The following is a 25472-nucleotide window of genomic DNA, read 5'->3' on the forward strand; positions in this document are numbered from 1 at the left end:
TTTATTTTTCCCCACTATAATAAAAGCCTTCCCTGCTAAAAGAGTGGAGAATTAACGTGAATATTGTGCATGGTTTAAACACCAACAAATGTCTATTGAAGATAGTTTACATAAAGAGCATGTTTGTTATCAACATCAACAGTGATAAATATTGCAGCTGTTGGGTTATAATAGAAAAAATTGATATTGAGTTACAGGTTATACAAAAAACCCCAGCGCTCCATGAAGCTCCCACCTATTCTTACCAGGGAAAGCAGAATGGCTGACATGACACGGTAGGCATCAGAGGACTTGTCTTCTAGCTGGGGGTTGTAGGTCACATTGAGGAAGGTAATGTTAAAAGTAAAATCTATGAGGGCTGTTGTGAGAGTAGCAGCTGTTAAAAGAAATAGATTTCATATAATTATGTTTTAAGTGACACAAAATATTTCACAAGGCCAAAAACTGCTTTAGTTTCACACGTAAACACAAGTGAGGCTTCTAAGTAAAATATCCTATAGAACATCATAAGATCCATTCACACTGCATTATGTAGTACAAGAGACAGGTGCTTCTTGAATAAAAAATATTTTATGATATTAATGTACTTACTGGAAGTTGAGGGAGATGTTTGAGTTGTCATTTGTGGTGTTGTTGTATTTCTGTCATTAGGCTGCTCCACTGGTAGCTTTGTAACTGGAACAATGATTTCTTCAGCTGTAGAGGGGATGTAAAACATACATAAAATGTGTATATATAAATATATAACAGAGCTGGATGTAATAAATGCGTTTTATCTTTTGCAGCTTTTATGATGAGTGAGCATGCAACAGACAGTAAGCTTTTCCTGTTTTTAATTTTACATGTTGTTTTATTTCTGTTTAATTAATAGCTGAATTGGCTATATGAAGACAAATTTTGGGATACATGTAATACAGGTAATCAAGGTCTCACAACGTTTGAACACACATAGTCATAATAAGAAATAGCCCTCCTTACTTATATTTGATAAAGGAGTAGAAGTGGATGCAGCTGTTGCCACCGTTGTTCCTGTGCCAGATGTTGATTTAATTGTTGTTGTTGGTGTAGTTGTAGTTAGCACAGCTCCGGAGGATGATACAGGTAAGGTTGTTGGTGTAGTTGTAGTTAGCACAGCTCCGGAGGATGATACAGGTAAGGTTGTTGGTGTAGTTGTAGTTAGCACAGCTCCGGAGGATGATGCAGGTAAGGTTGTTGGTGTAGTTGTAGTTAGCACAGCTTCGGAGGATGATGCAGGTAAGGTTGTTGGTGAAGCTTGAGATGAGGATGCTGTTTTGCAATAAAATACATAAAACCGTCATTTTGCCAGTAATACACAAGTCAGTAATTTTACTCCTTTAGCTACGAAAAACACATTGATTATTTTACCTTTTAAAAAGTTTGCCAGATTTGCACATGACTCAGTGATTGTAGCCCCCTTAGCAACCACCCATATAAAGTAACAATTAACCCATGTGCGCCAAAAACACACACAGATAAATCATTTCACATTGTATTAGCTGCCAGTAGCATATAAATAAATTATTTAAACCCTCTGTGCTGGTACCACACAAATAAATTATTTAACCTTTTGAGCCAGCATTACAAACATATCAGTACTTTTCGTCCCCTACCACTATTGCCAGTAACACACAGAGATGATCAACACCAGTAGAATATATTTAATGGATATGTAAATTTACTGTAGGGTTTTATATTGTTTGCATTGTGGTTGTATTTACAAGGGATTGGCCTATGCTTTTGTGGGTCAGAAAGAGAATACACTTTTAAAAGTTATTTTTTTTTTTTTTTTAATGGCATGGTATCTGAATCATTAAAGGGATAGCAAACTCCAACATTTTCATCCATTATTTGGGTTAAGCACATGATTTTAAACAACTTTCCATTTTACTTCTGTTATTACATTTGCTTCATTCTCTTGTTATCCTTTGCTGAAGGAACAACATTGCACTACTGGTAGCTAGCTGAACACATCTTGTTAGCCAATCACAAGAGACAAATGTGTGCAGGCACCAATCAGCAGCTAGTTCCCACTAGTGTAGGATATGTGCGTATTCTTTTTCCACAAGTGATACCAAGAGAACAAAGCACATTTGATAATAGGAGTGAATGTAAAAGTGTCTTAAAATTACATTAGATTTGAATCATGCACGTTTAATTTTGACTTTCCTATCCTAAAGATTAATTATGATTTTCATGTTTTAAGATTCTAATTTTATTTAGGCAAAACAAACTTTTCCAAAGTATTTTATAATTTTCTGCTAAATTCATAACATACAATTTGAGAATTACAATCTTTTTTTTTAATTAAATAAAAATGCCAGTATTGCAGTGATGTGTAAATATTGACCATCCATATTTCCTCTTCCTGCTAAACTTAAATTATTGCTTCAGTACTTACTTGTAGTTGAACTAATTGTTGTTTTCTCATTGTATCCTGTGAAAAAGAAAATGGCACAATCAGTTTTTTATAGCCAAATATTAATAATATCAATCAATCTTAACAGGCCGTGTTTTTGATGTAGTGAAGTGGTGGAACTATGTTAGATTGCAGATTCGATTAAAGCAAAACATTTCCGTATAATAATAATGCACGCAACAAAAATGTTTTGCTTGAATTTATGCATCTTGAAAACAAATTCAGACCCTCTGTATTAGGTTTCTCAGCTTCATCAGCCTTAATAGCTTTTAAAGTTTCATTTTTATGGTATGTAGCTGATTAAAACAGGGAAATGAGTGAGTTTTGGTGGGTAAGATGCACTGATAAACATAGGGAAAGGAGAGAAAGTGGAGAGAGATTAAGAAACCCCTAAATAGAGTGTCACAAAAAACTATTACCAATGACTTCAGCAGTGGTCTGGTTGGTCTAGATACTGGTCTATATAGTTATTTATGTGAGGGTTGGAAATGTAAATTTACTGTTTCAGCAAATAGCTATTGAACGTGATATACGTACTCACTTTAATTCATTAAAACATGTAAATGTATCACTAGTAATGCTGCAATGTTATTTTTTTAACCCCCACAGTTGGGTTAAACACATAGTTAAAGTATGGGTAGAGAGACACAGAGCACTGCTAGCCCAGAATGTAAACTGCTGCTTATCCAATCAGCATCAGTAGTGATAAGTTTTTGTGACAATACAGTATCACTAGTGATAAAATTGCATATTATAATGAAAGCGAGAGTGTAATATTAATACTATAATGGCCCTTTAAGATCATGCTAAAAAAAAATGACTCCTACTTACCATCAATATAAAGACTAGAGCTGTCCAGATCATATTTCCCCAGGTATTTGATGCCACCTGTATTTGCACTGAAATCTTTGTACACAATTTTCCTATCAAAACTCTGCCCCAACAAGTCGTTCCTATACGAGCAAATGGAGTCAATGCTGAAGGAGTTGGGGACATTGCCCATCCTATAAACACAAATAAATGATCTAATATAGGTTTACTGTTGGATGTGGCAGCTGCTATGAATTGGTCTACATATGTGAAATGACGGTACCTGAATGTGAGATCTCTGCAACTGGTATAAGAAGATCCAATGCTGGTGTTTCGGAAAACTTCATCAATCTATGGATGGGAAAAAAATACATAATGGTAAGTCAACAAGAAATGTCTTAGATGACTGTAATTCTCTGATGCTTAGTATTGCATCTAGCTTCTATGGTCTTACTACAGTATACACACACATATATACCCCAGCACATATCATTTACACACTTACAACATTTATATATATAATAATTTATCAATATATTATTTTCACAAAAATTTACAAGCTAGTCATTTTTTTTTAAATGTCTATAGCCATTATTGCATGTAAAATTAATTTGCTTATTTTATTTGCTCAGTTAGATACACAAATATGTTTTCATAATAGTAAACAGAAAAATAATTGTTGCCCTTGCTGGTTGTTCACTCTAGTACAGTGTTTTTTTTATATCTTAAAGGAGCAGTAATAACATGCACTGTTAGAGCATTAGCTTATTACACTGTTGTTTGCAGAGTAACTCCAACAAAAGTGGTTAAACACATAATTAAAGTCAGTTTAGGGGAGGCATATATGCATAGTCATCAATCAATGGCTGTGTTAACAGTACACTATTGTTACAGAGTTGACTTTGCAGGCTTTAACACATAGTTATGTTAAAAAAAGTACAATAATAAAATACTCTAGCATATTATTTTTTTATTATTATTGCTCTTTTATGTCCATTTAAAAGTGTAAGGAAGACTGTTGTGGGTGGTAGATATTGTAGATTTTAGGCAAGTATATGACAATATGGTATAAAAACGTATGTGCTATACAAGGCTTGTAAGAATATATTAAAGGGACTGTCTACTCCTTAGTCATCTTAAAGTCTTACCTTATATTAAGCTGAAAATAGCCTCCTTCACCTTTTCTATATTATGCAGCAGGAATAGTAAAAAAGTTATTTTAAAATGAATTTTGTTTCTGACCACTATAAAATGGCTACCAAGCTGCACCCACTTATGGCATCACAATCTGGGCTGCATATGGCATCCAATCACAAAAGGCTCACTGGTTTGATTCAAGAGACTGTTAATGCTATTTAGCATTATACCTAGAGGTAGTCCAGATTGTGATGTCGTCATTGGGTGGAGCTTGGCAGCCATTTCAAAGTGGCCAAAAACAGTATTTATTTTTAAATAACTTTTTTACTGTTCCTGCGGCATGATAAAGAAAGGGGTGAAGGATGCTATTTGCAGCTTAATCCAAGGTAAGACTTTAAGATGACTAAAGTGTAGACTGTCCCTTTAACTTGTGTACTATAAAATTAATTGGTGTAGAAAGGAGATCTTGAAAATGAGCTTGTGAAGAGGTTAATGATTGAAGGCTGATAATTTGTTAGTAAAGGCTTGCAAGTTAGGTTTTGTGCATTTTAATTTGATTTAGGAACCCACATAACAACAAGTCACTGTATAGTATGGGACAGAGCCACACGGAAGATAAAAACTTCCAAGTAAGGTAAACGAGACTGACAGTGAGCTGTTATTTTGGAATATCAATAAGTAGAAGGGTCCAGAAAAAATAAGTAAAATAATTGAACAGGCAGATAAAGGGACATGTGAGTGATTTATTAAATGTACAGTAGAAGCAACTTTGCATTATAACTGTATTTTGCACACAAAAAAATGATTCCTTAAAAGTAATTACTGTTTTAATGATAATAAAACCACTTGTATTTTTTTCTATCCCAATGCTAGAATAGATATCACTAATATAAAGACATTTTATATATTATTGATGCTCAAATTATTTGCATTAGAAAGAGCCTAGAACATTTTATTTCACCCCCACTATAATAAAAGCCTTCTGTGCTAAAAGAGTAGAGAATTAACGTGAATATTGTGCATGGTTTAAACACCAACAAATGTCTATTGAAGATTGTTTACATAAAGAGCATGTTTGTTATCAACATCAACAGTGATAAATATTGCAGCTGTTGGGTTATAATAGAAAAAATTGATATTGAGTTACAGGTTATACAATAAAACCCCAGTGCTCCATGAAGCTCCCACCTAGTCTTACCAGGGAAAGCAGAATGGCTGACATGACACGGTAGGCATCAGAGAACTTGTCTTCTAGCTGGGGGTTGTAGGTCACATTGAGGAAGGTAATGTTAAAAGTAAAATCTACGAGGGCTGTTGTGAGAGTAGCAGCTGTTAAAAGAAATATATTCCATATAATTAAGTTGTAAGTGACAGAAAAACCTTTGTGCCAGATTTACATATGACTCCGTGATTGTAGCCCCGTTAGCAACCACAAATATAAAGCAACAATTAACCATTGTGTGCCAGTAGCACATACAGATACTTAATTTCTCTTTAATTTCTCTTTATTTAAGCTGCCAGTAGCAAACACAGAGCAATGATTTCAACCCACTGTGCCAGTAACACACAGAAGAATTAGCATCTACTTTACAACAAGGTCTCAGAACATTGGAACACACATAGTCATAATAAGAAATAGCCCCTCTTACTTGTACTTAATGCCTGAGTAGAAGTGGATGCAGCTGTTGCCACCATTGTTCCGGTTCCAGATGTTGATAAAATTGTTGTTGTTGGTGTAGTTGTAGTTAGCACAGCTCCGGTGGATGATGTAGGTAAGGTTGTTGATGAAGTTGTATTTGATACAGCTTGAGATGATGATGCTGTTTTTGCAATAAAATACATAAAACAGTAATTTTACCAGTAACACACAGGTCAGTGATTTCTACCCCTTTAGCCAACAGTAACATATATAGGGCGAGATTCGAGTGAATTGGAAATTAATGCTTCCGCTCTGCGTTAATTGTACTAGAACTAAGAGTTTTGCAATTGTCGGGTTGCACTCGTATTACGAGTTGAAAGTAAACTGTTTTCGCTCTCGTGCTAACCCGACAATCTCAAAAAGGCGAAGTTAGAATATCACGTACGTGTTCACCTATTCCCCCATAGAAGTCAATGAAGAAAAAAAAGTGGAAAAAAACCTTACACCCTACTCTAGCACAAACCTGATTGCATATTCTCACATGTGCTAACCCAACATATAAATACATATGTACACACACATTTATATATACATATATATATATATATATATATATATATATATACAGTATATACATAGACATTTTAAAGATGTATATGTATGTATCTCATAGTTAAAGACCTTTGCCTGCCTTTTTTTTTCTTACACCTGAGATCTCATATCTTTGAGACTTTATAACATTTGTGTGCAATATATATATTTTTTTTAAATAATTTTTATTAGATGGTGTTATTATGCGTGTAATCATAATTTGTAATGTATTTTTGATGTGTTTTGTGCAACTTTTATGTTTTGCAAAACAGTTAACCAGAGCTCTGAAGTCAAGGTAATCATTCTAGCGTAAATCACAACTTGAAATACCAGCGGTAAGCCCAACGAGTGCAAACGTTTGCGCTTCACTCATAATCTGGCCCATAATGATTTTTTATCCCTTTGTATTTATTAGTTCCCATACAAAATTAATTAATTAATCCCATATCTAATTATCGCTATTACATTTAAGCTGTTGTTATGCAGCCGAAGGACACTCAATAGCTGATAGGAATCTGAGCACACATGAACCGAATTACATAGTAACAGGGTTGATGTTACGTAGAAACCCTGATACTCTGGTAATGAATTTTTAATTTTACTTATTTTACCTCACAACAACATTTACATTTGCAAATATTTTGTATAATTAATAATTTTGTAGAATTAATAATTTTTAATTCTAATAAATTGTTAATTCACAATTTATGTATGAATTCCAGTTTTTTTTTTTTTTTTTAAATATACTCTGCAATGATGCAACAACACACAGCACCAGAAAAAATACTAACTTGAAGATACAACTGATTCAGTTGTACCATGACCTGCTGTGGGTACTGGTGCACTTGAGGTTGATGTAACTGTACTTGAGTCAGATCTTGCTGCTGGTGCAAATATTGAAGTTGTTGCCATTCTGCTTGGTGTAATTGTTGGTACTGAAGTTATTAGTGTAGCAGATACAGCTGGTGTTACAGGAGTAGTTCTACTTGCACATGATACAGTTGGTGTTACAGAAACACTTGCACCAGATACAGCTGGAGTTACAGTAGCAGTTGTACTTGTGCCAGATATAGATGTTGTTACAGGAGCAGTTGTAGCTGATATAGTTGATGCTATAGGATTAGTTGTACTTGTAGCAGATACAGTTGGTGATACAGGGGCAGTTTTACTTAAATCAGATAAAGTTAGTGTTATAGGAACAATTGCGCTTGAACTAGATATAACTGGAGTTACAAGATTAGTTGCAATTGTACCAGGTACGGCTGGTGTTGCTGAAACAGTTGCAATTGTAACAGATACAGCTGTTGTTAATAAGCGTAGCTGTTGTCACAGGAACACTTTTACCGGATATACAGTAGCAGTTGTGCCAGATATAGTGGATGTCACAGGAGCAGTTGCAGCAAATAAAGTTGGTGTCACAGGAACAGTTGTACTTGTGCTAGATACAGTTGGTGTTACAGGAATATTTTTTTTTTCCACTGACTTGTATGGGGAATGCGAAAATGCGAGGTTGTTTGCCCGAGTAGTATGTTAGTTCCCCCCCACACACTTTTTTGTCTCTATTCCTATGGGGGAGCACATACACATGAAAACTCTGCTTAAGGTTTTTGCGCTTTTCGGGTTAACGCTAGCGCAAAATACGTTTTTTTCAACTTGTAATATAAGCGGAACCTGACAAGCACAAAAAGCCTAAATGTTGGCAACGTTTTTTTTGTTTACCATGGCACTTGTACTCTAGCCCTATATCTTATGTTATATTTGATCTAAGTAATTTTTCAAACACTCCCTTTGTGTGACACGGATGACTAATAAGTTCAATAAATAAGACAGTAAACATGTGGTCTTACCTGTGGAACCCTGTGTAGTCTGCATTGTTGTTGTCGTCTTAGCTGGAGTCTGGTTTACAGGATTGTTAGTAACTGGCTGGATAACTTCTTCTGTAACACCTATTTAAAACCAATGGTTATGAGGTTAAAAACCATAGAATTACCCACAAATATAACACTCACACAATGCCCAAGCAAACCAGGACTATAACTATAGCTTAAGTATATACCCTGACTAATAAATGTGATTAAATCTATCCCCACCGAAACTCAAAACCATAAGCTCATTCTCCCCTAGCAAAATGCATGTAGTCTAATAGCAAATATAGCAACCTTTGTTAAAAAAAAAAAAAATGAAAGTTGAATTTCAACTGGTTTGTGACCATAATGTGTATGCTTCTGCAAGTATTTACCCTTAATTATAATTAGAAAAAAACAGAATCCGGCTGTCAGTGTTTTTGTGATATATTTTGCTTAGATTTTGCAAATTCTGTTATTTAAAATGCTATGTATTCATACTTCCCATAAGTTCCCATAGGTTGTATGTTATCTGCACATATTTGAAATATAGTAACAAAAAAGGAAAATACTAACTTGACAATACTGTCACTGATACAGTTGAACTTTGTAACTCAGAAGCAGTTTTAGTTGACATAGTTGTTTTTAATACTGGAGATGTACTTGATACAGATGATGTTAATTCTGTAGTTGTTATTATGGGAGTAGTTGTATCTGATGCAGTTTCTGTTATTAGTACAGCTGTACTTGATGCTGTTGTTAGTGTAATTGAAGCTGTTGTACTTGACACAGCTGCTGTGCTTGCTGCAGCTGTTGTTAATGTTGCAGTTGTTGTCACTGGTGCAGTTGTACTTGATGCAATTGTTGTAATGTTTGCAGTAGCGCTTAATTCAGGTAATGTTACTGGGGCAGCTGTAGTTGATTCTACTGTGGTAGGGGATGTAGTTCTGCTTAACGCAGCTGTTTTTACTTGTGCAGTTGTACTTGATTTAGAAGTTGTTATTGGTAATGTTGTTAAATTTGGAGTTTTCACTGGTGCAGTTGTACTTTCTGTAGATGTAGTTGCATATGTAGTTTTACTTGATGCAGCTGAAGTTATGAATGGTAATAATGTTGTTAACTTTGAAGTTGTCACTGATGCTGTGCTACTTGATGCTGTAGCGCTTGCAATTGTTGTTATTTGTGCAGCTGTAGTTGATTCTGCTGTTGCAGGTGCTGCAGTAGTGCTTGATACATTTGTTTTTGTTGTTACTGGTTCAGCTGTACTTTCTGTAGATGTAGTTGCAGAAGCACTTGTACTTGATGCTGTGAAAACTGAAGTTATAATTGGTAATATTGGTGTTAACTTTGCAGATGTTTTTGATGAAACTGTTGAAATGGCTGCAGTAGTGCTTGATGCAATTGTTGATATTGGTGCAGATGAAGTTGATTCAGCTGTTGCAGGTGCTGCAGTTTGGCTTGATGCAGTTGTTGTTATGGGTGCAGTTGTACTTCCTGTTGCTGCAGTTACAGAAGCAGTTGTACTTGATGACAATGCTGTTAAAACTGAAGTTGTGATTGGTAATGTTGTTGTTAATTTTGCAATTGTTAATGGTGCAGCTGTACCTGATGCAACTGTTGTAGGGGGTGCAGTAGCGCTTGATTTAATTGTTGTTACTGGTGTAACTGTAGTTGATTCTGCTGCTGTAGGTGCAGCAGTTGTTGTTACACGCATAGTTGTACTTTCTGTGACTGTAGTTACAGAAGCAGTTGTACTTAATGAGGATGCTGTTAAAACTGAAATTTTGATTGGTAATGTTGTTAATGTTGAAGTTGTTTCTGGGGCAGTTGTACTTGATGCAACTGTTGTAGGGGCTTCAGTAGCATTTGATGCAATTGTTGTTTTTGGTGCAGATGTAGTTGATTCTGAAACTGTACTTGATGCAGTTACTGTGACTTCTGCAGTTGTACTTTCTGTAGCTGTAGTTGCAAGTCTAGTTGTACTTGATGCAGATACTGGTAAAACTAAAGTTGTGCTTAGTAAAGCTGTAGTTATTGATGCTATTGTACTAGACAAAGCTGTTGTAGGTGCTGCAGTTATACTAGATGGAGTTGTTGCTACTGGTGCAGTTGTACTTGATACAGATGTTGTTAAATCTGAAGTCATGCTTTGTGCAGCTCTTGTTATTACTGGTACAGTTGTAGATATAGTTGCAGGTGCAGCTGTACTTAATGTTGCTGTTGTTAAAGCTAAACTTGTACTTTGTTTAGCTATTGTTGCCACTGGTTCAGTTGTACTTGATGTAGATATGATTACTTGTTCTGTTGTAGTTGTTTCAGTTGAGGTGCCTTCTGCTGTTGTACTTGATGAAGCTGTTGTAGGTGCAGAAGTTGTACTTTTTACAGTTGTTGCTACTGGTGCAGTTGTACTTGAAACATTCATGCTTTGTGTAGCTGTTGTTATTACTGGTGCAGTTGTATAATTAGTGGCAGGTGCAGCTGTACTTGATTTTGCTGTTAATGTTGTTAAAGCTAACGTTGTGCTTTGTGCAGCTATTGTTGTCACTGGTGCAGTTGTACTTGATTCAGATGTGGCTACTTGTTCTGTTGTAGTTGGTGCAGTTGACAACACTGTTGCTGTTCTACTTGATGCATCAGTGGTAGGTGCTGCAGTTGTACTTGATCCAATGGTTGAAACTGATGCAGTTGTACTTGATACAGATATTGTTAAATCTGAAGTTGTGCTTTTTGCAGCTGTTGTGATTACTGGCACAGTTGTAGATGTAGTGGCAGGTGCAGCTGTACTTGATGATGCTGTTGCTACAGCTAAAGTTGCGCTTTGTGTAGCTATTGCTGTCACTGTTGCAGTTGTACTTGATGCAGATGTGGTTACTTGTTCTGTTGTAGTTAATGCAGTTGATGTCACTGGTGCTGTTGTACTTGATGCAGCTGTTGTAGGTGCGGAAGTTGTACTTGTCCCACTTGTTGTTACTGGTGCAGCTGTACTTGATACAGATGTTGTTAAATCTGAAGTTGTGCTTTCTGCAGTTTTTCTTATTACTGGTAAAGTTGTATATGTAGTTGAAGGTGCAGATGTACTTGAGGTTGCTGTTGCTACAGCTGAAGTTGTGCTTTGTGTTGCTATTGCTGTCATTGGTGCAGTTGCACTTAATGTAAATGTGGTTACTTGTTCTGTTGTAGTTGGTAAAGTTGAGGTCCCTGGCATTGTTGTACTTGCTGTAGTTGTACTTGGCGCAGTTGTACTTGGCACAGTTGTTGTTACTGATGCAGTTTTACTTGGCAAAGTTGTTGTTACTGGGGCAGTTGTACTTGATACATATGTTTTTACTTGTTCTGTTGTAGTTGGTGCAGTTGAGGTCCCTGGTACTGTTTTACTTGCTGCAGTTGTACTTGGCACAGTTGTTGTTACTGGTGCAGTTGTACTTGGCAAAGTTGTTGTTACTAGGGCAGTTGAACTTGATGCAGATGTTGTTACTTGATCTGATGTAGTTAATGCAGTTGAGGTCATTGGTGCTGTTGTACTTGATGCGGCTGTTGTAGGTGCAGAAGTTGTACTTGGCACAGTTGTTACTGGTGCAGTTGTACTTGGCACAGTTGTTGTTACTGGTGCGGTTGCACTTGGCAAAGTTGTTGTTACTGGTGCAGTTGTACTTGATACAGATGTTGTTACTTGTTCTGTTGTAGTTGGTGCAGTTGAGGTCCCTGGTACTGTTGTACTTGATGCAGCTGTTGTAGGTGCTGCAGTTGTACTTGGCACAGTTGTTGTTACTGGAGCAGTTGTACTTGGCACAGTTGTTGTTACTGGTGCAGTTGAACTTGATACAGATGTTGTCACTTGTTCTGTTGCAGTTGGTGCAGTTGAGGTCCCTGGTACTGTTGTACTTGATGCAGCTGCTGTAGGTGCTGCAGTTGTACTTGGCACAGTTGTTGTTACTGGAGCAGCTGTACTTGGCACAGCTGTTGTTACTTGTTCTGTTGTAGTTGGTGCAGTTGAGGTCCCTGGTGCTGTTGTACTTGATGCAACTGTTGTATTTGCTGCAGTTGTACTTGGCACTATTGTTGTTACTGGAGCAGTTGTACTTGATACAGATGTTGTTACTTGTTTTGTTGTAGTTGGTGCAGTTGAGGTCCCTGGTACTGTTGTACTTGATGCAGTTGAGGTCCCTGGTACTGTTGTACTTGATGCAGCTGTTGTAGGTACTGCAGTTGTACTTGGCACAGTTGTTGTTACTGGTGAAGTTGAACTTGATACAGATGTTGTTACTTGTTCTGTTGTAGTTGGTGTAGTTGAGGTCCCTGGTACTGTTGTACTTGATGCAGCTGTTGTAGGTGTTGTAGTTGTACTTGGCACTGTTGTTGTTACTGGTGCAGTTGTACTTGATACAGATGTTGTTACTTGTTCTGTTGTAGTTGGTGCAGTTGAAGTCCCTGGTACTGTTGTACTTGCTGCAGTTGTACTTGGCACAGTTGTTGTTACTGGTGCAGTTGAACTTGATACATATGTTGTTACTTGATCTGTTGTAGTTGGTGCAGTTGAGGTCCCTGGTACTGTTGTACTTGATGCAGCTGTTGTAGGTGATGCAGTTGTACTTGGCACAGTTTTTGTTACTGAAACAATTGTACTTGGCACAGTTGTTGTTACTGGTGCAGTTGAACTTGATACAGATGTTGTTACTTGTTCTGTTGTAGTTGGTAAAATGGATGTCCCTGGTACTGTTGTACTTGATGCAACTGCTGTAGGTGCTGCAGTTGTACTTGGCACAGTTGTTGTTACTGGAGCAGTTGTACTTGGCACATTTGTTGTTACTGGTGCAGGTGAACTTGATACAGATGTTGTTGGTGCAGTTGAGGTCCCTGGTACTGTTGTACTTGATGCAGCCGTTGTAGGTGCTGCAGTTGTACTTGGCACTATTGTTGTTACTGGAGCAGTTGTACTTGATTCAGTTGTTGTTACTTGTTTTGTTGTAGTTGGTGCAGTTGAGGTCCCTAGTACTGTTGTACTTGATGTAGGGCCTGCAGTTGTACTTAGCACAGTTGTTGTTACTGGTGCAGTTGTACTTGATACAGATGTTGTTAAATCTGAAGTTATGCTTTCTGCAGCTGTACTTGAGTTTGGTGTTATTAAAGCTAAAGTTGTGCTTTGTGCAGCTAATGTTATCACTGGTGCAGTTGTACTTGATGCTGATGTGGTTACTTGTTCTGTTGTAGTTGGTGCAGTTGAGGTCCCTGGTGCTGTTGTACTAGATGTAGCTGTTGTAGGTGCTTCAGTTGTACTTGGCACAGTTGTTGTTACTGGTGCAGTTGTACTTGATACAGATGTTGTTAAATCTGAAGTTATGATTTCTGCAGTTGTACTTGAGGATTGTGTTATTAAAGCTAAAGTTGTGCTTTGTGCGGCTATTGTTGTCACTGGTGCAGTTGTACTTGATGCAGATGTGGTTACTTGCTCTGTTGTAGTTGGTGCAGTTAAGGTCCCTGATGCTGTTCTACTTGATGCAGCTGCTGTAGGTGCTGCAGTTGTACTTGTCACAGTTGTTGTTACTTGAGCAGTTGTACTTGGCACAGTTGTTGTTACTGGTGCAGTTGAACTTGATACAGATGTTGTTACTTGTTCTGTTGTAGTTGGTGCAGTTGAGGTGCCTAGTACTGTTGTACTTGATGCAGCTGTTGTAGGTCCTGCAGTTGTACTTGGCACAGTTGTTGTTACTGGTGCAGTTGTACTTGATACAGATGTTGTTAAATGTTCTGTTGTAGTTGGTGCAGTTGAGGTCCCTGGTACTGTTGTACTTGATGCAGCTATTGTAGGTGCTGCAGTTGTACTTGGCACAGTTGTTGTTCCTTGAGCAGTTGTACTTGGCACAGTTGTTGTTACTGGTGCAGTTGAACTTGATACAGATGTTGTTACTTGTTCTGTTGTAGTTGGTGCAGTTGAGGTGCCTAGTACTGTTGTACTTGATGCAGCTGTTGTAGGTCCTGCATTTGTACTTGGCACAGTTGTTGTTACTGGAGCAGTTGTACTTGGCACAGTTGTTGTTAATGGTGCAGTTGAACTTGATACAGATGTTGTTACTTGATCTGTTGTAGTTGGTGTGGTTGAGGTCCCTGGTACTGTAGTACTTGATACAGCTGTTGTAGGTGCTGCAGTTGTACTTAGCACTGTTGTTGTTACTGGAGCAGCTGTACTTGGCATAGTTGTTGTTACTGGTGCAGTTGAACTTGATACAGATGTTGTTACTTGTTCTGTTGTAGTTGGTGTAGTTGAGGTCCCTGGTACTGTTGTACTTGATGCAGCTGTTGTAGGTGTTGTAGTTGTACTTGGCACTGTTGTTGTTACTGGTGCAGTTGTACTTGATACAGATGTATTTACTTGTTCTGTTGTAGTTGGTGGAGTTGAGGTCCCTGGTACTGTTGTACTTGCTGCAGTTGTACTTGGCACAGTTGTTGTTACTGGTGCAGTTGTACTTGGCACAGTTGTTGTTACTGGTGCAGTTGAACTTGATACAGATGTTGTTACCTGTTCTGTTGTAGTTGGTGCAGTTGAGGTCCCTGGTACTGTTGTACTTGATGCAGCTGTTGTAGGTGCTGCAGTTGTACTTGGCACAGTTGTTGTTACTGGAGCAGCTGTACTTGGCACAGTTGTTGTTACTGGTGCAGTTGAACTTGATAGAGATGTTGTTACTTGTTCTGTTGTAGTTGGTGCAGTTGAGGTCCCTGGTGCTGTTGTACTTAATGCAACTGTTGTAGTTGCTGCAGTTGTACTTGGCACTATTGTTGTTACTGGAGCAGTTGTACTTGATACAGATGTTGTTACTTGTTCTGTTGTAGTTGGTGTAGTTGAGGTCCCTGGTACTGTTGTACTTGATACAGCTGTTGTAGGTGTTGTAGTTGTACTTGGCACTGTTGTTGTTACTGGTGCAGTTGTACTTGATACAGATGTTGTTACTTGTTCTGTTGTAGTTGGTGCAGTTGAGGTCCCTGGTACTGTTGTACTTGCTGCAGTTGTACTTGGCACAGTTGTTGTTACTGGTACAGTTGAACTTGATACAGATGTTGTTACTTGATCTGTTGTAGTTGGTGCAGTTGAGGTCCCTGGTACTGTTGTACTTGATGCAGCTGTTGTGGGTGATGCAGTTGTACTTGGCACAGTCGTTGTTACTGAAACAATTGTACTTGGCACAGTTGTTGTTACTGGTGCAGTTGAACTTGATACAGATGTTGTTACTTGTTCTGTTGTAGTTGGTAAAATTGATGTCCCTGGTACTGTTGTACTTGATGCAACTGCTGTAGGTGCTGCAGTTGTATTTGGCACAGTTGTTGTTACTGGAGCAGTTGTACTTGGCACAGTTGTTGTTACTGGTGCAGGTGAACTTGATACAGATGTTGTTGGTGCAGTTGAGGTCCCTGGTACTGTTGTACTTGATGCAGCCGTTGTAGGTGCTGCAGTTGTACTTGGCACTATTGTTGTTACTGGAGCAGTTGTACTTGATTCAGTTGTTGTTACTTGTTTTTTTGTAGTTGGTGCAGTTGAGGTCCCTAGTACTGTTGTACTTGATGTAGGGCCTGCAGTTGTACTTAGCACAGTTGTTGTTACTGGTGCAGTTGTACTTGATACAGATGTTGTTAAATCTGAAGTTATGCTTTCTGCAGCTGTACTTGAGTTTGGTGTTATTAAAGCTAAAGTTGTGCTTTGTGCAGCTAATGTTGTCACTGGTGCAGTTGTACTTGATGCAGATGTGGTTACTTGCTCTGTTGTAGTTGGTGCAGTTGAGGTCCCTGGTGCTGTTGTACTAGATGTAGCTGTTGTAGGTGCTTCAGTTGTACTTGGCACAGTTGTTGTTACTTGAGCAGTTGTACTTGGCACAGTTGTTGTTACTGGTGCAGTTGAACTTGATAGAGATGTTGTTACTTGTTCTGTTGTAGTTGGTGTAGTTGAGGTCCCTGGTACTGTTGTACTTGATGCAGCTGTTGTAGGTGTTGTAGTTGTACTTGGCACTGTTGTTGTTACTGGTGCAGTTGTACTTGATACAGATGTATTTACTTGTTCTGTTGTAGTTGGTGGAGTTGAGGTCCCTGGTACTGTTGTACTTGCTGCAGTTGTACTTGGCACATTTGTTGTTACTGGTGCAGTTGTACTTGGCACAGTTGTTGTTACTGGTGCAGTTGAACTTGATACAGATGTTGTTACCTGTTCTGTTGTAGTTGGTGCAGTTGAGGTCCCTGGTACTGTTGTTTCCAATGCAGATGTTGTGGGTGCTGCAGTTGTACTTGGCACAGTTGTTGCTACTGGTGCAGTTGCACTTGATACAGATGTTGTTAAATCTGAAGCTATACTTTCTGCAGCTGTACTTGAGTTTGGTGTTATTAAAGCTAAAGTTGTGCTTTGTGCAGCTATTGTTGTCACTGGTGCAGTTGTACTTGATGCAGATGTAGTTACTTGCTCTGTTGTAGTTGGTGCAGTTGAGGTCCCTGGTGCTGTTGTACTAGATGTAGCTGTTGTAGGTGTTGCAGTTGTACTTGGCACAGTTGTTGTTACTGGTGCAGTTGTACTTGATACAGATGTTGTTAAATCTGAAGTTGTGCTTTCTGCTGATGTTCTTATTTCTGATGAAGAAATAGTTGCAGGGGCAGCTTTACTTGAGGTTGCTGTTGCTACAGCTAAATTTGTACTTTGTGTAGCTTTTGTTGTCACTGGTGCAGTTGTACTTGATGCAGATGTGGTTACTTGTTCTGTTGTAGCTTGTGAAGTTGAGGTCTCTGGCTCTGTTGTACTTGATGGAGCTGTTGTAGGTGCTGCAGTTGTATTTGGTCCAGTTGTTGTTATTGGTGCAGTTGTACTTGATCCAGCTGTTGTTACTGGTGTTGTTAAATCTGAAAACATGCTTTGTGCAGCTGTTGTTATTACTGGTGCACTTGTATATGTAGTTGCAGGTGCAGCTGTACTTGAGGTTGCTGTCGTTAAAGCTAAAGTTGTGCTTTTTGTAGCTATTGTTGTCACTGGTGCTGTTGTAATGGATTCAGATAAGGTTACTTGTTCTGTTGTAGTTGGTGCAGTTGAGGTACCTGGTGCTGTTGTACTTGATGCAGCTGTTGAAGGTGCAGCAGTTGTACTTTGTCCAGATGTTGTTACTGGTATGGTTGAACTTGAAGTAGCTCTTGTTGTTGATACCAGGAAGGTCTCATTCACTGTTGAATATTCTTCAATGACAGAGTAGAAGATATTGAATGCATTCCTCATACATTGTGTACCATTATGGTGATTTCTCATCTTTGATCCATGGAACCCTCCTCATTACAATACTAGTAAATCAATCACTGGTTTTAGTTGTGAAATGTGCCTGTAGCTATGCCTCATGTTTTGTATACATATTACTTACCAATTTGATTAGTTATCTCAAAGTTTGCACAAAGGTGTTGTAAAACCACAATTTCTGCCCTTTTCATCCTTAACTTACTATGGGCTAGATTACAAGTGCGGCGCAAGCTTTTTCCTTTCAGTCTATAGGCTGATTTGAATTTGAAGATTCAAATAAGCCAATAGGAATGCAAGGGTGCCCATATATAAAAAGGGGTACCTTGCATTCACTTTTCAGTGTGCGGCTGGAGACCGCATGAAGAGGAGCTCCATGTCACTGATCTGAAGAGAAGGCATGAGGTTGCCGCCGCCTTCACCGGATGTAGTTAGAAGATGGACCCGTGATGAAGATGGATGAAGATGGACCAACGATGAAGATGGAGCGCCGCAGGGAGGAAGATGGAGTGTCACCATCATCATCAGTGAGTACCAACTTTGGGGATAGTGTTAGTTTTTTTTCTTTAGTTTTTTGGGGTGTTTTTTTTTATAGATTAGGGTATTTTTTTTTCTTTTAGCAGCTAATGATTGCGTTTTAGGGGTTAATACTTTTATTTTGTGTTTGCGATGTGGGTTGATGGCGTTTTAGGGGTTAATAGGCTAGGGGCTTATGGTAGGGAGTTTTTTCCACTTTTTTTTCTCAATTGACTTGTATGGGGGGTGCGAAAATGCGAGGTTGTTTGCCCGAGTAGTATGTTAGTTTTTTACCCCCACTTTTTTGTCTCCATTGATTCCTACGGGGGAGCACATGCACGCAAAAAACTCAGCTTAAGATTTTTGTGCTTTTCGGGTTACCGCTAGTGCAAAATAAGTTTTTTTTTAACTTGTAATATCAGCGGAACCCGACAAGCACAAACAGCCTAAACGTTAGCAAATAGTTTTTTTTATCGTGGTACTTGTAATCTAGCCCTATATCTTATGTTATATTTGATCTAAGTAATTTTTCAAACACTCCCTTTGTGTGACACGGATGACTAATAAGTTCAATAAATAAGACAATAAACATGTGGTCTTACCTGTGGAACCCTGTGTAGTCTGCATTGTTGTTGTCGTCTTAGCTGGAGTCTGGTTTATAGGATTGTTGGTTACTGGCTGGATAACTTCTTCTGTAACAGCTATTTAAAACCAATGGTTATGAGGTTAAAAACCATAGAACTACCCACAAATATAACACTCACACAATGCCCAAGCAAACCAGGACTATAACTATAGCTTAAGTATATACCCTGACTAATCAATGTGATTAAATCTATCCCCACCCAAACTCAAAACCATAAGCTCATTCTCCCCTAGCAAAATGCATGTAGTCTAAAGGCACATATAGCAACATTTATTTTTATATATATATATATATATATATATATATATATAAATTAAAGTGGGATTTCAACTGGTTTGTGACCACTTTATAAAAGCATTTGATATATACTCCATAATGTGTATTATTCTGCAAGCAATTACTCTTAATTACAATTGGAAAAACTAAATATGGCTCTTATTTTGCAAATTCTGTGTTATTTAAAATGCTATGTATTCATACTTCCCATAAGTTTCCATAGGTTGTATGTTATCTGCACATATTTAAAATATAGTATCAAAAAAGGAAAATACTAACTTGACAATACTGTCACTGATACAGTTGAACTTTGTAACTCTATTGGTACTGGTGAACTTGATATTGGCGCAGTTGTTTCTTTTGCAGTTGTGCTTGATGTTCCGGTTGTCTCAGAAGCAGGTTTAGTTGACATTGTTGTTTTTAATACTGGAATTGTACTTGATACAGATGATGTTAATTCTGCAGTTGTTATTATGGGAGTAGTTGTATCTGATGCAGTTTCTGTTATTAGTACAGCTGTACTTGATGCTGTTGTTGGTGTAATTGAAGCTGTTGTACTTGACACAGCTGCTGTGCTTGTTGCAGCTGTTGTTAATGTTGCAGTTGTTGTCACTGGTGCAGTTGTACTTGATGAAATTTTTGTAATGGTTGCAGTAGCGCTTGATTCAGGTAATGTTACTCGGGCAGCTGTAGTTGATTCTACTGTGGTAGGGGATGTAGTTCTGCTTGACGCAGCTGTTGTTACTTGTGCAGTTGTACTTTCTGTAGATTTCATTTCGGGGCCAGTTGTACTTGATTTAGAAGTTGTTATTGGTAATGTTGTTAAATTTGGAGTTCTCACTGATGCAAGTGTAGTTGATACAATTGTTGTAGTCGCTACAGTAGCATTTGATGTGATTGCTGTTACTGGTATAGCTGTAGTAGATTCTGCTGTTGTTGGTGTTTCAGTAGTGCCTGAAGCAGTTGTTACTGGTGCAGTTGTACTTTCTGTAGATGTAGTTGCAGATGTAGTTTTACTTGATGCAGATGCTGTTAAAGCTGAATTTGGGAATGGTAATAATGTTGTTAACTTTGAAGTTGTCACTGATGCAGTGCTACTTGATGCAACTGTTGTAGGAGCTGCTGTAGTGCTTGCAATTGTTGTTATGTGTGCATCTATAGTTGTTTCTGCTGTAGCAGGTGCTGCAGTTGTTGTTACTGGTGAAGTTGTACTTTCTGTAGATGTAGTTGCAGAAGCACTTGTACTTGATGCTGTTAAAACTGAAGTTGTGATTGGTAATATTGGTGTTAACTTTGCAGATGTACTTGATGAAACTGTTGAAGTAGCTGCAGTAGTGCTTGATGCAATTGTTGATACTGGTGCAGATGTAGTTGATTCTGCTGTTATAGGCGCTGCAGTTTGGCTTGATGCAGTTGTTGTTATGGGTGCAGTTGTACTTCCTGTTGCTGCAGTTACAGAAGCAGTTGTACTTGATGCTGATGCTGTTAAAACTGAAGTTGTCATTGGTAATGATGTTAGTTTTTCAGTTGTTTCTGGGGTAGTTGTACTTGATGCAACTGTTGTAGGGGCTTCAGTAGCATTTGATGCAATTATTGTTATTGGTGAAGATGTAGTTGATTCTGAAACTGTAGTTACTGTGGCTTCTGCAGTTGTACTTTCTGTAGATGTAGTTGCAAGTCTAGTTATACTTGATGCAGATACTGGTAAAACTAAAGTTGTGCTTAGTAAAGCTGTAGTTATTGATGCTATTGTACTAGATAAAGCTGTTGTAGGTGCTGCAGTTATACTAGATGGAGTTGTTGCTACTGGAGCAGTTGTACTTGATGCAGCTGTTGTAGCTGCGTAAGTTGTACTTGGTCCACTTGTTGTTACTGGTGCAGCTGTACTTGATACATATGTTGTTAAATCTGAAGTTGTGCTTTCTGCAGTTTTTCTTGTTACTGGTGAATATGTATATGTAGTTGAAGGTGCAGGTGTACTTGAGGTTGCTGTTGCCAAAGCTGAAGTTGTGCTTTGTGCAGCTATGTCTGTCATTGGTGCAGTTGTACTTAATGTAGATGTGGTTACTTGTTCTGTTGTAGTTGGTGAAGTTGAGGTCCCTGGCACTGTTGTACTTGATGTAGCTGTTGTAGGTGCTGCAGTTGTATTTGGTCCAGTTGTTGTTACTGGTGCAGTTCTACTTGATGCAGATGTGATTACTTGTTCTGACGTAGTTAATGCAGTTGATGTCACTGGTGCTGTTGTACTTGATGCAGCTGTTGTAGGTTCAGAAGTTGTACTTGGCACAGTTGTTGTTACTGGTGCAGTTGTACTTGATACAAATGTTGTTACTTGTTCTGTTGTAGTTGGTGCAGTTGAGGTCCCTGGTGCTGTTGTACTTGATGCAGCTGTTGTAGGTGCTGCAGTTGTACTTGGCACAGTTGTTACTGGTGCAGTTGTACTTGGCACAGTTGTTGTTACTGGTGCAGTGGTACTTGATACAGATGTTGTTACTTGTTCTATTGTAGTTGGTGCAGTTGAGGTCCCTGGTACTGTTGTATTTGATGCAGCTCTTGTAGGTGCTGCAGTTGTACTTGGCACTGTTGTTGTTACTGGTGCAATTGTACTTGATACAGATGTTGTTGCTTGTTTTTTTGTAGTTGATGCAGTTGAGGTCCCTAGTACTGTTGTACTTGATGCAGCTGTTGTAGGTCTTGCAGTTGTACTTGGAACAGTTGTTGTTACTGGTGCAGTTGTACTTGATACAGATGTTGTTAAATCTGAACTTATGCTTTCTGCAGCTGTACTTGAGGTTTGTGTTATTAAAGCTAAAGTTGTGCTTTGTGCGGCTATTGTTGTCACTGGTGCAGATGTACTTGATACAGATGTGGTTACTTGCTCTGTTGTAGGTAGTGCTGTTGAGGTCCCTGGTGCTGTTGTACTTGATGCAGCTGTTGTAGGTGCTGCAGTTGTACTTGGCACAGTTGTTGTTACTGGAACAATTGTACTTGGCACGGTTGTTGTTACTGTTGCAGTTGAACTTGATACAGATGTTGTTACTTGTTCTGTTGTATTTGGTGCAGTTAAGGTCCCTGGTACGGTTGTACTTGATGCAGCTGTTGTAAGTGCTGCGGTTGTACTTGGCACTGTTGTTGTTAATAGTGCAGTTGAACTTGATACAGATGTTGTTAAATCTGAAGCTATGCTTTCTGCAGCTGTACTTGAGGTTGGTGTTATTAAAGCTAAAGTTGTGCTTTGTGCAGCTATTGTTGTAGTTGGTGCAGTTGAGGTCCCTGGTGTTGTTGTACTTGATGCAGTTGTTGTAGGTGCTGCAGTTGTATTTGGTCCAGTTGTCACTGGTGCAGTTGTACTTGATACAGATGTGGTTACTTGCTCTGTTGTAGGTAATGCAGTTGAGGTCCCTGGTGCTGTTGTACTTGATACAGCTGTTGTAGGTGCTGCAGTTGTACTTGGCACAGTTGTTGTTACTGGAACAATTGTACTTGGCACAGTTGTTGTTACTGTTGCAGTTGAACTTGATACAGATGTTGTTACTTGTTCTGTTGTATTTGGTGCAGTTGAGGTCCCTGGTACTGTTGTACTTGATGCAGCTGGTGTAGGTGCTGCAGTTGTACTTGGCACTGTTGTTGTTACTGGTGCAGTTGTACTTGATACAGATGTTGTTACTTGTTCTGTTGTAGTTGGTGCAGTTGAGGTCACTGGTGCTGTTGTACTTGATGCAGTTGTTATAGGTGCTGCAGTTCTATTTGGTCCTGTTGTTGTTACTAGTGCAGTTGTACTTGATGCAGACGTGGATACTTGTTCTGATGTAGTTAATGCAGCTGATGTCATTGGTGCTGTTGTACTTGATGCAGCTGTTGTAGGTGCTGCAGTTGTACTTGGTACAGTTGTTGTTACTGGAACAATTGTACTTGTGACAGTTGTTGTTACTGATGCAGTTGAACTTGATACAGATGTTTTTACTTGTTCTGTTGTATTTGGTGCAGTTGAGGTCCCTGGTACTGTTGTACTTAATGCAGCTGTTGTAGGTGCTGCAGTTGAACTTGGCACTGTTGTTGTTACTGGTGCAGTTGAACTTGATACATATGTTGTTACTTGTTCTGGTGTAGTTGGTGCAGCTGAAGTCCCTGGTGCTGTTGTACTCGATGCAGTTGTTGTAGGTGCTGCCGTTGTATTTGGCCCAGTTTTTGTTACTGGTGCAGTTGTACTTGATGCAGACGTGGACACTTGTTCTGATGTAGTTAATACAGCTGATGTCACTGGTGCTGTTGTGCTTGATGCAGCTGTTGTAGGTGCTGCAGTTGTGCTTGGCACTGTTGTTGTTCCTGGTGCAGTTGTACTTTTCACAGTTGTTACTGGTGCAGTTGAACTTGATACAGATGCTGTTACTGGTGCAGTTGAACTTGATACAGATGTTGTTACTTGTTCTATTGTAGTTGATGCAGTTGAGGTCCCTAGTACTGTTGTACTTGATGCAGCTTTTGTAGGTCTTGCAGTTGTACTTGGCACAGTTGTTGTTACTGGTGCAATTGTACTTGATACAGATGTTGTTAAATCTGAAGTTATGCTTTCTGCAGCTGTACTTGAGGTTTGTGTTATTAAAGCTAAAGTTGTGCTTTGTGCGGCTATTGTTGTCACTGGTGCAGATGTACTTGATACAGATGTGGTTACTTGCTCTGTTGTAGGTAGTGCAGTTGAGGTCCCTGGTGCTGTTGTACTTGATGCAGCTGTTGTAGGTGCTGCAGTTGTACTTGGCACAGTTGTTGTTACTGGAACAATTGAATTTGGCACAGTTGTTGTTACTGTTGCAGTTGAACTTGATACAGATGTTGTTACTTGTTCTGTTGTATTTGGTGCAGTTAAGGTCCCTGGTACTGTTGTACTTGATGCAGCTGTTGTAAGTGCTGCAGTTGTACCTGGCACTGTTGTTGTTACTAGTGCAGTTGAACTTGATACAGATTTTGTTACTTGTTCTGTTGTAGTTGGTGCAGTTGAGGTCCCTGGTGTTGTTGTACTTGATGCAGTTGTTGTAGGTGGTGCAGTTGTATTTGGTACAGTTGTTGTCAAAGGTGCAGTTGTACTTGATACAGATGTGGTTACTTGCTCTGTTGTAGGTAGTGCAGTTGAGGTCCCTGGTGCTGTTGTACTTGATGCAGCTGTTGTAGGTGCTGCAGTTGTACTTGGCACAGTTGTTGTTACTGGAACAATTGTACTTGACACAGTTGTTGTTACTGTTGCAGTTGAACTTGATACAGATGTTGTTACTTGTTCTGTTGTATTTGGTGCAGTTGAGGTCCCTGGTACTGTTGTACTTGATGCAGCTGTTGTAGATGCTGCAGTTGTACTTGGCACTGTTGTTGTTACTGGTGCAGTTGTACTTGATACAGATGTTGTTACTTGTTCTGTTGTAGTTGATGCAGTTGAGGTCCCTAGTACTGTTGTACTTGATGCAGCTGTTGTAGGTCTTGCAGTTGTACTTGGCACAGTTGTTGTTACTGGTGCAGTTGTACTTGATACAGATGTTGTTAAATCTGAACTTATGCTTTCTGCAGCTGTACTTGAGGTTTGTGTTATTAAAGCTAAAGTTGTGCTTTGTGCGGCTATTGTTGTCACCGGTGCAGATGTACTTGATACAGATGTGGTTACTTGCTCTGTTGTAGGTAGTGCAGTTGAGGTCCCTGGTGCTGTTGCACTTGATGCAGCTGTTGTAGGTGCTGCAGTTGTACTTGGCACTGTTGTTGTTACTGGTGCAGTTGAACTTGATACAGATGTTGTTACTTGTTCTGTTGTAGTTGGTGCAGTTGAGGTCCCTGGTGCTGTTGTACTTGATGCAGTTGTTGTAGGTGCTGCAGTTGTACTTGGTCCTGTTGTTGTTACTGGTGCAGTTGTACTTGATGCAGACGTGGATACTTGTTCTGATGTAGTTAATGCAGCTGATGTCACTGGTGCTGTTGTACTTGATGCAGCTGTTGTAGGTGCTGCAGTTGTACTTGGCACAGTTGTTGTTACTGGAACAATTGTACTTGTCACAGTTGTTGTTACTGGTGCAGTTGAACTTGATACAGATGTTGTTACTTGTTCTGTTGTATTTGGTGCAGTTGAGGTCCCTGGTACTGTTGTACTTGATGCAGCTGTTGTAGGTGCTGCAGTTGAACTTGGCACTGTTGTTGTTACTGGTGCAGTTGAACTTGATACAGATGTTGTTACTTGTTCTGTTGTAGTTGGTGCAGCTGAAGTCCCTGGTGCGGTTGTACTTGATGCAGTTGTTGTAGGTGCTGCAGTTGTATTTGGCCCAGTTTTTGTTACTAGTGCAGTTGTACTTTTCACA

The 25472-nt window shown here is 38.9% G+C and overlaps 1 protein-coding gene across 3 annotated transcripts in view; it reads right to left on the reverse strand.

Moving 5' to 3' along the window:
- The window catches only part of LOC128649677 (mucin-17-like), a 116185-nt gene that overhangs the window by 30632 nt on the left and 60081 nt on the right, over nucleotides 1-25472 (reverse strand). For all 3 annotated transcript variants that reach the window (XM_053703068.1, XM_053703067.1, XM_053703066.1), the window contains exons 5-14: nucleotides 18824-18922; nucleotides 8462-8560; nucleotides 6034-6204; nucleotides 5583-5713; nucleotides 3531-3598; nucleotides 3269-3441; nucleotides 2420-2455; nucleotides 979-1287; nucleotides 592-696; nucleotides 246-376 (exon numbers count right to left, since the gene is read on the reverse strand). In XM_053703068.1, the coding sequence (XP_053559043.1) occupies nucleotides 246-376; nucleotides 592-696; nucleotides 979-1287; nucleotides 2420-2455; nucleotides 3269-3441; nucleotides 3531-3598; nucleotides 5583-5713; nucleotides 6034-6204; nucleotides 8462-8560; nucleotides 18824-18922 (1322 nt within the window). The remainder of the gene's footprint in view (nucleotides 1-245; nucleotides 377-591; nucleotides 697-978; nucleotides 1288-2419; nucleotides 2456-3268; nucleotides 3442-3530; nucleotides 3599-5582; nucleotides 5714-6033; nucleotides 6205-8461; nucleotides 8561-18823; nucleotides 18923-25472) is intronic.

Source organism: Bombina bombina, chromosome 2 (assembly GCF_027579735.1).
Source record: "Bombina bombina isolate aBomBom1 chromosome 2, aBomBom1.pri, whole genome shotgun sequence".
Classification (NCBI taxonomy): Eukaryota; Metazoa; Chordata; class Amphibia; order Anura; family Bombinatoridae; genus Bombina; species Bombina bombina.